Source organism: Camelus bactrianus, chromosome 14 (assembly GCF_048773025.1).
Source record: "Camelus bactrianus isolate YW-2024 breed Bactrian camel chromosome 14, ASM4877302v1, whole genome shotgun sequence".
NCBI lineage: Eukaryota > Metazoa > Chordata > Mammalia > Artiodactyla > Camelidae > Camelus > Camelus bactrianus.
This window is the reverse complement of record NC_133552.1, coordinates 15339956-15352727: the sequence shown is the minus strand read 5'-3', so window position 1 is coordinate 15352727 and position 12772 is coordinate 15339956. Positions and strand designations below refer to the sequence as shown.

At 33.5% G+C, this 12772-nt stretch overlaps 1 protein-coding gene across 4 annotated transcripts in view; it reads right to left on the bottom strand.

The window, feature by feature from the left end:
- CAB39L (calcium binding protein 39 like) overlaps window positions 1-12772 on the bottom strand; it is an 86842-nt gene that overhangs the window by 41349 nt on the left and 32721 nt on the right. For 3 of the 4 annotated variants that reach the window (XM_010951419.3, XM_045514059.2, XM_010951418.3), the window contains 2 exons: window positions 6397-6540; window positions 2491-2655 (listed from right to left, as the gene is read on the bottom strand). In XM_010951419.3, the coding sequence (XP_010949721.1) occupies window positions 2491-2655; window positions 6397-6498 (267 nt within the window). In that variant the 5' untranslated portion in view covers window positions 6499-6540. The remainder of the gene's footprint in view (window positions 1-2490; window positions 2656-6396; window positions 6541-12772) is intronic. The other variant, XM_045514061.2, reaches the window with a different exon arrangement.

Here is a 12772-nt window from a genome sequence, read left to right as displayed (position 1 = left end):
CTTTGAACCTACGCTATTCTGTGGTTGCTCAAGGCTCCTCCAGGTCACTGGACCTGACAGCATCTCATCCCTGACTTATTCTTCAAAACATTAACGATCTTTAGTCATATTCCTTTCAGCATCCAATCACAAACTAGGCTAATCTCATAAACTAACTCAAGCTAACATATTCATTAATGATGATAATAGCTTGACACATTGCTGTTTCCAGGAATATGTGCAAAACAATAGGAGATTTATAGAAATATAATACTGTAATCCAAAAGCAGGGAGTTTCTCATTTATGGTCACTCACCAACTAAATTTAAAACTAAAATAATAAACAAAGAAACAAACATCAAGGGTTATAGCAAAAATAAACCAGCTTACATTTGAATTAAGTTTGAGAAGGAGAGATGAGAATATACTATCTGACATTTGTATATATTTGCACATGTATTTAGTGTTCTTCCATTAAATATACATGTGTATACATTTTACTTAGTTTAATATTTAAAAGCAATGCTGTAAGTTCGTATTATTCCTATTTTACAGATGAGAAAATTTAGTTTCAAAGAGGTCACATTACTGACTCCTGAATGGCAGAGCAAGGATTCTATAAACAATTCTAAATCCAAGTCAAGGGTTTTTTTCCTTGGAAAAACCTTTGACTCCTACAAATGCCCATAATACCTCTTTTTTTTTTTTATTTTAACTTTATTTTGAAATAATTATAGAGTTATAGGATTTGCAAGGATGGTACAGAGATGTCCCATATATCCTTCACCTAGTTCCCTGACGGTTACATCTTACATAATTTTAGTAGACTATCAAAACCAGGAAATTGATACAGAGTGTATATGTGGTTCTTCGTCATTTTATCACGTGTGTAGATTCTTGTAACCACCAGCTGGCTGTGCCCTGAGAGCAGGTGGGACAGAGAAATGGGCTCCCAGGCCTGTTGGATGCTCCCTGGGGTCCTTATTGTCAGCATCCCTCTCTGCAAGCCTTCTTAAGGTGGTTCCTACCCCTTCACCCAGGTGTGTACTCCCAAAACTTCCATGAGCATCTCTTTCCCTGATGTCCCTGGTCCATTTCTCTTTGTCCCTTGGGCCCCCAAAACTCATACATTTATTGCCATTCCAGTGGGGTTTCAGGAGGGAGAGGAGGTTAAGTGTTTAGTCAATGCAACATCATAATACTTCAGTTTAAACTGAGTTTTAAAAAATGAAAGTATACAAACACAATGATAAAACAACACTTTAATTCCACATATGCCCAGTTTAAAAAGGAAATGGGGAGGGAGTCAGATGGAGAGGGAGAGTGAGAAGCCAGGCAAGAAAAATAAGTAGGAAAAGAGATTATTGAGCAGAAAATGTCAAAGACAGAGAAACAGATAAGAGAGGGAAGGAAAGAAAAAGAACAGTGTTTCTGAAAGGAAGGCTAAGTTGAAGTCTGGGTCCTGTGTGGTCCTCCCTCAGGCAGGGTTGCTTCCAGTCTACACACCTGGCTTCACATCTCCAGAGCAGTCTGGCTCTGCATTCCTCCTCCTTGGCTCCAGTTGGCCAAAATATCCCCCATCTAAGCCGTCCAGATAGCTGTGGGCTAGTATTTCCCCAGATCCCTAGAGGCCTGGCCTTATCTTGGTCTAGTCACTGTAATGAGTTTCCTTTCACTTCCTCAGTGACAAACTAAAGGCAATTTACATCAGAAATCTCCATTCTCTTTTATCTCTGAAAATTAATTGAGACCCAAGCACTTCCCTGATAGTTATCAAAACCCTGATAACATTAACAAAAACAACAAACAAATAAAAACCAAGACTTCTTTCATTAAAGTGTGCCCTATATACACATACTTCATTGAAAAATGACTGTTCTAAGTTAGATATACCATAGATAATAAAATGCTTACACATGTTCACCACTCCTGCTTTTAAGTTGTTGTTTTATTATTTACATAATTAGGTATAATTATTTTCAAAATGAGATAAATATCCAATATTAGTAGCATTCAACAAACTTCTTAACTCATTGGTATAAATATTTTAATTTAAAGAACAGGCTTGGGAGACAGTGAGTCTGAATCTCAGCTTTGGCTCTTAGTAACTGAGTGACTCTGGGCAAATTACTTAGTATCTTTGAACTTTAGATTTTTCATCTATAAAACAAAAATGTATATACAGATGTAGATATACATCTATAGTACTGATCACATTGGTTGCTTTAAGGATTAAATGAGATGAGTGCTTGGAAACTGTATACCAGGTAGTAAGCACTCGGCAAATGTTACCTCTTTTTACTGTTATTATTGGCACCAACCTTGCTACTTAGCTGCATAAAACTTAAGTATAGTATACTTTTTGCTTTTAAAAAGATCAGAAATTTTAAGTTTTAGGGAAAAATGGGACTTTAAATAATATGTAAACAGTAATAAAAAATTACAGTCAAATATTGGTAGTCATGTATGTAAAAACTAGAGAGCAGACTTATCCTTTTGCAGATGGTTTACCTCAAAGTCTATGAGCTGTAGGTCAGCTATCAGCGTCACCAGCAGCCCAGTGTTGTAGAGTTCTTGTGCAAGCTGAGCCACAGCTTCCGTCGGGGGTTCCTTGTCACTTGCACCACACAGAATTTCTTTCATTGCTTGCAGTGATTTCGACACTTCTTCTGAAGCCTAGGGACCAAAAAGAATGCTAATAGTTAAGAGTAATAACAACTTTCAGGCTATAAACAAAAAAGCAAATAAAAACTACCTCTTGAGCCCTGCTTATTTATGATCAAAGAACTCTGTACACAGACAAAAACCATTTGGTAGGCACTGCTTTTTGTTTCTGAAAATATTACTAAAATTTATTTACAAAAGAAAGACTTTTAATATTTCTGCTTAGTCAACATAAGTGAAACAATCTTTAAATCATACTTAGACATAGTGAACTTTGCTAACAATTACAAATTTAACTCTTGTAAATTAAATTGAGTCCATTTTGAAGACTTATCAGTAGCTGGCAGTCTTTCTTTAAAGCATTTGTTAATGTTTTTCAATAAATCCCTATTCTTCTGATTTTTCAATGAAGTAGGTATAAAATCATATGTTGTCAAAAATCCATAAACTTTGTCAATCCACTTATCTCTTACACATAATCATTACCTTTTTGCTATCTATGAAACTTGAAAAAAAAAATTCTCACTACATTTTAAGGAATAACAGGCAAATCCATAAAGGTAGAAAGTAAATTAGTGAGTACTAGCGCCTGGGGAGGGGAGGATGAGGTGCTGGAAAATGTCCCGAAACTAGAGAGTGGTGTTGGTTGCACAACTCTGTGAATATACTAGTAATCACTGAATTGTACACTTTAAAATGATGGATTATACGATGTGTTAATTATACTCAATAGAAAATTTTTTAAAAGACAGGTGAGGAAAGGAGAACAGGCCAATTAGTTAACGATTTGCTGGATATTTTAAAAGAAATACAGTTTTACTACTTTCAAGTATTATACTCTAATCATTATAATTGGAGAAGGAAATAAGGAGAATAAAGCAAAATAAAACAACTCACAGTAGCATGATACTACTTAAAAATTAATTTCCAGATACATTTTATAATATGACTGAAGCAATCCTTAATTTATTAAAGGTTGGAAGTTTCTTAAATCGTGAGATATACCTACAGAAGAGTGCTTTAAACATATACAGAGTTGAGAATAATTATAAAGCAAACACCCGTATCACCATAACACAGGTCAAGGAATAGCACATTTTTAGCGTCCCAGAAGTCACTTGAATGCCCCCTTTTCAGCCGAGAAGTAAATCCTTTTATGTCTTTGATGACAATTATTTATTTACTTTTCTTGACAATTTTCTTACCTATGTTTGTATCCCAAAACAACATAGTTTAGTTCTGCTGATTTGGAATAGGACCTGGACCCGCTCGTACTTTGCTTCTTTCGCTCAGTGCTCTATTTGTGAGGTTCATCCATGGCGCTGCATGTAGCAGCAGTTCTTTTAACATTCATTGCTCAGCAGTGTTCCATTGGTGGCTGAACCACAACTTCTTTACCAGCTTTATTGCTGATGGACATCGGGGTTGTTTCCACTGAGGGGTTATTATGAACAACAGTGCTATGGACATTCTTGTACCCATGTGCCAGAATATCACTAGAGTTTATTTTAGGAGGAGAACTGCAAGGTCTTAGAACATGTAAATTTTCATATTTAACAGATAATATACTGAGCTCATTTCCAAATATCAATGTATACTTCATCACTCATAGTGAGTGAAAGTTTTTATTGCTCTCCACACTTGTCAACACTTAATATCATCAGGCATTTTTCATTTTTGACAAGATAGTAAGTGTACAGCATGAATTTACTGTCGTTCTAATTGGCCTTTACTTGATTACTATTGAAAATTAGTATCTTTTTTTTTTTCTTTTTTCTCTCTTTTGTCATTTAGATCTACCCTTACCATGAAGGTCATTTCTTCATTCTATTGGGCCAATACTTGGATCAATATTACAAAATACACTAGAATTAAAAATATATTTCTACATTCCTTACAAGATGTAAGATGAAAAATTTTTTTCTACATCCTTACAAGAATACAATATTGTATCATTCACTGGGACAGAAAAATACTATGAATCAAGGGTATTTATTTTATAGATGTTTTGAATCTTGCCATAAACTAGTCACTTTAGAGACGAATGGAATATGAAGAATTCAATGTCCCTTTGAAAGAATAGCTAAAGTACTAAAAACCCCTTCCTCTGAGGAAGCCCTGCAGTAGGACCTTAAAACATTGTTAAAATGAGGTCGCACTGTAGTAGAAACTATCAGTTGGTCTTTAAACATAAATTCATTCTTTTACCCTTCATGTCAGTAAAACATTATATACCAGAATAACTCCTTAGATTTTTTTTATTCTGAATTTTCCTCCAGTTTTATTGAAATATAATTGACATACAGCACTATAAAAGTTTAAGGTGTACAGCATAATGATTTGACTTACATATATCATGAAATGATTATCACAATAAGTTTAGTGAACATCCATCATCTCATATAGATATAAAAGTAAAGAAGCAGAAAAAAATGTATTTTTCCTTGTGATGAGAATTCTTAGGGTTTACTCTCTTAACAACTTTCATATGTAACACACAGTAGTGCCAGTTACATTTATCATGTTGTACATTACATCCCTGGTATTTATCTCATAACTGAAAGTTTGTGCCTTTTGACTACCTTCATCCAATTCCCTCTCCCCACTAACCCCTGCCTCTGATACCACAAATCTGATCTTTTTCTAAGTTTTTGTTTTTGAAGTATAATTTACCTACAACACTATATTAGTTTCTGTTATGTAACATAGTGATCCAACATTTCTATACATTTCAAAATTATCACTATGATAAGTTTAGTCTTGATATGTCACTATATAAAGGTATTACATAGTTACTGTACCTTTCATACCTGTAATGCATTCATTTTGCAACTGTAAGTTTGTACCTCTTAATCTCCCTCACTAATTTCTTCCCCCTGCTTCTTGCCATCCTCTGCCAGCCTCTGGCAACCACCTGTTTGTTCTCTATATCTATAATTCTATTTCTGTTTCATGTTCGTTCATTTGTTTTATTTTGTTTTTTAGATTCCACATATAAATGAAACCATACTGTATTTGTTTTTCTCTACCTGACTTATTTCACTTAGCATAATACCTTCTAAGTCCATCCATGTTGTTGCAAATAGCAAGATCTCATTCTTTTTTATGACTAATATTCCATTACCACTTAGTTTAAGCTTAAGCTTAGTTTAAGTCTAGAGAAATCCAAGTTTGGTCAGAGGCTCCAGATAGTGAATCAAAGAGTTCAAGACAACAGAATCAACCATTGTCAGTTGCTAGATAAAACAACAAGTTCATACTGTACAGCACAGGGAATTATATTCAATATCTTATAGTAACCTAAAATGGAAAAGAATATCAAAAGGAATATGTATGTATATGTATGACTGAAACATTATGCTGTGCACCAGAAATTGAGACAACATTGTAAACTGACTATACTTCAACTGAAAAAGTAAATAACTCTCAAATTAAAAAAATAAAATAAAATACAACGTCAGAAAAAAACAATTATCAGTTACATAAAACCTGAAATCAATTTAAATATATTTACAGAGATCCTACATGTGCATCACAGACCATATTTAGGACTTTTGGAGAGGGGAGCAATTAAATTTATTAATTTTTTTTTAATGGAGGTACTGGGGATTGAACCCAGGACCTCGCACATGCTAGGCATGCCGTCTACCACTGAGTTATACCCTCCCCTTTTAGGATTCTTCATTAAGCCTTTATGTTGGTTTTTGGTCTATTTGTGCATTTTAATAACAATGTTATTGTTTTAGCTCATACCTTGTCTGTCTTTTTGTCTTGCTTTTCCAAAATGGCCAAGTTGTCTTTCAGAATTTTCACAATTTCTGCTGGATTTTTGTGGGATTTACTAAACAAAGGCATTTTTTTTAAATCTATGGAAATCTCTTCTTCCAATATGGAATGCTGAAGACAAACAAACAAATAAACAAAAATTATGAATTTAATTCTTAACATGATTAAATTGTTATACCAAAATGTCTTAGAAGGTTTCAATAACTAATTCAGTAATATGAAACATTAAAATCAATCAAGCTAAAATGAGTTTCATCAATTTTTATGCCAAATTTAAAAACATGTAAAATATTTTAAGGAAGATTTTTTTAAGCTTACCTAAAAATTTTACTCAAAGTTTAAAAGTTTTCCTACAATAGAAATTCAAGATTTATGCAAGAATGGGGAAAGGAGTATTTTTAGAAAAAAAAGCTGGTATTTAAAACCAGATATTTTGACTAAAGAGAGTGTTGATGATGATGATGCTAATGGCAATAATAATAATGATAAAGTAAACATGTGAAACAGAAGTGGATTAGGATCCACATACTGTGGTAAAGCAACATTTAAAAAGTATGCCACTCCATAGCAACCAGAAAATTACAATGTAAAACTATTTAGAATCTGGTTTTCATTTATTCTTCAATAATTCAGCTGGCCATACTTCCTGATGAAATGAAGACTACCATGTTGGGGGAAATGGAAAGGTAAAAGGAAAATCAAGCCTTGTTTCTGAGACCATCTATTTACACAGAGCAGAGAAAGCCAAATACAGCTGTCATTGTCCTATTTATACGAAAAATCTGTAAGTGTTAGGGAAAAAAATCAAAACCTGAAGAGTCTGATTAGTACAGGTATATTTATTTACCTTACATTTATTAGCAAAAATACATCAAACATTACAGAAATATGATGTAATAAATCAAAGGCTCCCATTAACTGATCATTCAGAGATGACAACTATTATCAGTTTGGTACACAATCCTCCTGAATTTTTCCTACACATATAAAAATATATTTTGTAACCAAAATAGAACAATACTAAATATAGTATTTTTCAACTTTCCCTCACTTTTTATATCTTAAATATCATTCTATGAATGTATGTTTAGATCTACTATAATATTTTTATAGCAATATCTGTTAAACAGATATATTATGCAAATATTAGTATTATTAAGTAATAAAAATTCTTATTAAGTTATTATATAATTTACTTTACCAGCACCCTATTGACTTTGGGCTTAATTCCTTTTTTCCTCATATTTTTCTTATTAACAATGATGCAATTAACCAATGAAGAATATCACACACAAATGTACAAAGCTATTAACAGCAGCACCCAAACCAGCCATTCCTGTGGTATAATCTTAGCTATGGTTCTAAGTCCCTCATCCTCCGGGACTCCTACTTTCCAAATCTGGTTCCCTAGGATTTCTGTCAGATCTCTAAGTTATCTTATATCCATTTAATAAATTTCTTCTGTGTTTGTTGTTTGCGATCAAGACCAACTGGCATTCAACATTACCTGATAAACAAATGCAAGGTATTAAACTCCCATCTAGTACTGAGTTGGTAACTGATCCACTATGATTCAGAAGTTATGACCCTGTATTTATTTTTTTTAATACCAGTTTAGTTAACTTATTTTATTTTCCAATATATCCTTATGACTAACTTATTTTGTAACTGGAAGTTTGTACCTTTTGACCCCCTTTGCCCATTTCACCCACACTTCACCCTTCACCTTTGGCAACCACTAATCTGTTCTCTGTACCTATAAGCTTGTTTTTTGTTTTTTTGTTTTTTAGATTCCACATGTAAATGAGATCATATGGTATTTGTCTTTTTCTGATTTATTTCACTTATGAAATGGGCCCTCAAAGGCCCATATATGTTATCACAAATGGCAAGATTTCATTCTTGTTACGGCTGAATAATATTCCAGTGTGTTTGTGTGTGTGTGTGTGTGTGTGTATAATACATAAAAAGAGAGAGGGCACATTTTCTTTATTCATTCATCCATTGATAGGCGCTTAGGATGTTTCCATACCTTGGCTATTATAAATAATGCTGCTATGAACATGAGGTTGCATGTTTCTTTATGAATTAGTGTTTTCATTTCCTTTGAATAAATACCCAAAAGTGAAATTGCTATATCATATGCAGTTCTATTTTAACTTTTTGAGGAAACTTTATACTGTAAGAGGGGATTCTTAAAGAAAGATGGAGCATCATATTTTGAAATTAGGCCACATACAGTGAGCTCTAGGCTATTCATCACTGGTCCATATCCATGCTAAGTCTAGCTCCTAGTGTCCATCATGGCCAAAGATAAAGTGCGAAGGTGGAGACAAAAGGAATGGAGGAGTCCTGAAAATGGTGCTTCCTTGGGATAAACTGGGAGGATTAATTTTTCCATAAATTCTACCTCTGAGTTTTAAGAACACACAGTATATTTCAGCAACATAGGAAGCAGAAACAGGAGAAGATGCCTTGTTAAGTCCAACAGACTGACACTAAATGAATGCCTCCTGGGCACTGAAAACTGTGTTGGGGTCACACACATCAACCTGCCCTCCAGCGTTAGTGCTCTATGCAGCACACAAATATCAGAAGACTTGACACTGGCCCTATTACACTTTTCTACTTTCCAAAGTGAGTAAACAGAATAAACAACAAATAACATTGGTTCTTTAAAAAAAAAAAAAACCCAGCATAAGAAAAGGGGAAAAATGCCCTGTGGACTTGGACAGGAAAGGTTACTTCCAAAATGAATTCTCTGTAGGAGATAGAACAGATATAATTGGAAAAAAGAGAAAAAGAAAACGACTTAAGACAAAAAGAGAGCTGGCCAATATAAAAGATCAAAACCACATAATATACATGCATATACCCCAAATGCAGCATGGCAATACAAATCTGCATAGAGCAGAAAAGATCCCACAGAAAACTGATTGAGGACAACCAAAAGGTGCAGAGTTAATCAGTGTATATTTATTCATTCAAAAAATACTTACTGAGCACTGATAAGGGGCCAGGCATTGCACCAGTAAAAAAAAAAAAAAAAAAAAAGTAAAATGAATAAGCCTTAGAGAGCACACGATGTAATGGGAGACATAGACACCACAGAGTTTTGCCAGAATGCCAGAAAAGGTCAAAAAAACTAAAATGAAGAAAGATACTCCGTGTGCATTTGTGTGTGTCGTGTATACTATAGAGATATGGAGAATACACAGTGTCTTGTGGCTTTTGGAAAAAACAGACATTCCTCTTTTAAAGCTCATTCCTACAAAACAAAAAGGAAAAAAGTCAGGTTTGTCTTCAGATTTTCATAAAAATAAACGTCGTAAGACGGTGGAGAGAATCTACAGAGTCCCGAAAGGGAAAGTCTATAACCTCATAATTAAGTCTCTAGCCAACATATTTATGTGTGAATAGACTGGGGACATTAACTAAAATTTTTACAGAAAGATGAGATGGAGCCAAACCCACAAGAGTTCAACAGGATAAATTTTAAAAACCAGAAATAGCTTTTGAAAGGGAGCCTTGATATTGCTGGCAGAACATGTGGGAGGGTGAGAATCTACGATTCATTCATATGGGAATAAAAATAAGACTTCAACTAAATAAGTTAACAAGGAAGCTGCCTCAAAAATCTCCAAGAAAATAAGGATGGAATAACAATAGCAGTAGAAATAACTGAATCAGAAAAGTAAAAAGAGAAAATCTCTGGTACTTTTTGGTCCCCGTTTCTTGTGGCGCTAGACCAGTCTGCTCTCCTTCCCACCCCACCTACCAAAAGGGTGGGGACATGACCCAGCGCAGCCAGAGTATTCCTTCCACTGCCCTGGCTACAGCAGTTGGCTCACAGGTGGATTTTAACACCATCAAGCTAGTCAAAAAGCTTCAGCAGGACTTTTTCCCCTAAGTACTTTAATTTAATTTAGCTTAAATAAAATATTTGGGGCATACAGAGGAAGAAACAGAAAACTATGCGACAAGTTCTTGTATATGGACCACTCAGCTTAAGAAAAATCAAAACAACCAAAGCAACTCCCTTGGTTCATCTCTGATCCCATTGCCCTCTGGCTCATACTGTGCCTCTTTATCATATCATCTGACTTACACAAGCTTTCACATCTGTACTAATATCACAGACAATATATGGTATTGTTGTGTATGTTTTAAAGCTTTATAGAAATGGTATCACATTGTCAGTTCCTTTCTTCTCCCCTCAACACTCTGCTTATGAGATTTATTCATGTTAATACTTGAATCCCTAGTTCCTTTAATCGTACCTGTTGTATAGTATAGCATCCCACTGTATGACTCTACCACCGTTTATCAGTTCTCCAAATTCTAATTGTTTTCAGTTGTTTATTATGGCACACATAATTAAAACACAGATTCTTTTGCATGTCTTCTTGTACATTTTATGAGAATTTCTCAAGTGCAGTGGTTTCATCTTTTTTAATAGTGACTTGCAGTGAGAAATGCATTTTACACTGACTCAGAACAAAGGAATGTATAAATGATCGTATAATTGTTTCATGAAACAATACCTGCCCTCTGGATACATTCCATTCTATTCTATTTGTTCTATCCTACAGCATTAAAAAAATGCTGATTATTATCCATTAAATTGATTTCACTACCTGATAATGAATATGCAAGATATCACTACAGGGGGAAACTAGATGAAGGCTATCCAGGAGCTCTCTGTATTGTATCTTATAACTGCATATGAATTTATAGTTATCCCAAAATAAAAAGTTAAAAGTAAAGAATCTATCACTGTGTAAAACTGACAGTGATAATTCAGTTTAAGGATAATTACTGTTCCTGAAATAGAAAACTAACAAATGAAAGATTTACTTAAAGATGTAGAAGATGTGTCTATTTGTTCAATCCTTCAGCAAGCCACCCTTTTAACGGTATATAGCCACTGAGTAATTTCCGTAATGTGGCTCTGCTAATGTTAATGGTATTATCTGAATAAGATTTGTGATACACCTACAATTTTTTCATCCTGATATTTTTCTGTATTATCTATAATGAGCACAATTCTTCTTTCCTGAAACAATAAATCGATTTGAGGGGAAAAACCCATATAACTAAGAAAATAACTGAACAGGAAAACTTGTCGTGTTTTTGAATAGAGAAGTTGAATATTATTATAATGTCAGTTATTTCTAAAGTTCATAATTTGATACAATTCCAGTCACAAGTCCAAAAAAGGTTTTGGTAACTAAATTAAGTCAAGAATACCAAAATACCAAGGATAACAAACTTTAAAAAGGAAGATGATTTAAGAGGGAATGAAATTAAAAGTGTTGTAAAGTACTGTAACAGTGACACATGAAAAACCAATGGAACAAAACAGGCCAGATACAGATGTTACTATACGTGACTTTCAAATTTCTGCATGTAAAATAATTTCTCTAATTTTAGAAGTGATGAAATAAATCTCAAAGAAAAAGGCTAACAAATCAGTTAATATGCTACAAATCTAATAAAATTTTTTGAATTTTTATAGATAAGACTATAAGAAAACAACAAAGAGACTTCAGTGACATGAATATCAAAGACAGAGGGCTAATAACATTATAAAATGAGATTTCTTAAGACAAATAAGAAAAACATTAAGGAAATAATACATAGATAATGGAAAACCACAAAGGAGGAAATACAGTTAAACATATAATAAATGTTTATTCTCTATAATGAAAAAATGCAAACTTAAAGTGAAGAGCTATTTCGTCCATTATATAACAAAGGTTTTTGTTGTTGTTTTGAGAAAATTCAACTCTAGTGATGGTGAGATGCAACAGGCCCTCTCTTTTCTTAGTGGTGGGAATATAAGCTGGACAGTAATTTGGCAATACGGATCTAGAACCCTTAAATAGTCACAGCCTCTGACTTAGTAATTCTGCTTCTATCAATCTGTCCTAAGAAAATAAACTAGTAAGGGTTCTCTTTATAACTTTTTAATTTTTCCATTTTAACACCTATAAAAATTTACATGTGTCTTAAATTGATGGGACCTTACATTAACTAGCAGGATTTTTTTTTTCCTTTCTTAGTGGTACATAAAGTATATGACTTACAACCAATGGCTGCTTAGATTTGATGACATATAGTATATGGTTATGAAAATGTTTACAAAGGAGGCAAAATAAAATGGAAATGTTGTGAAAAACACCATCCCATAGTATAGAGCATAACTACAACTATGTAAAATTACACACAAAATTACAAATATACAAAACCTATGCATAGAAAAAATAATTTAAAAAAGTTAATAGTGATTGCCTTCAGGTAGCTGGCTTATGAATATTTAATTTTCTTCTGCCTTCAAATT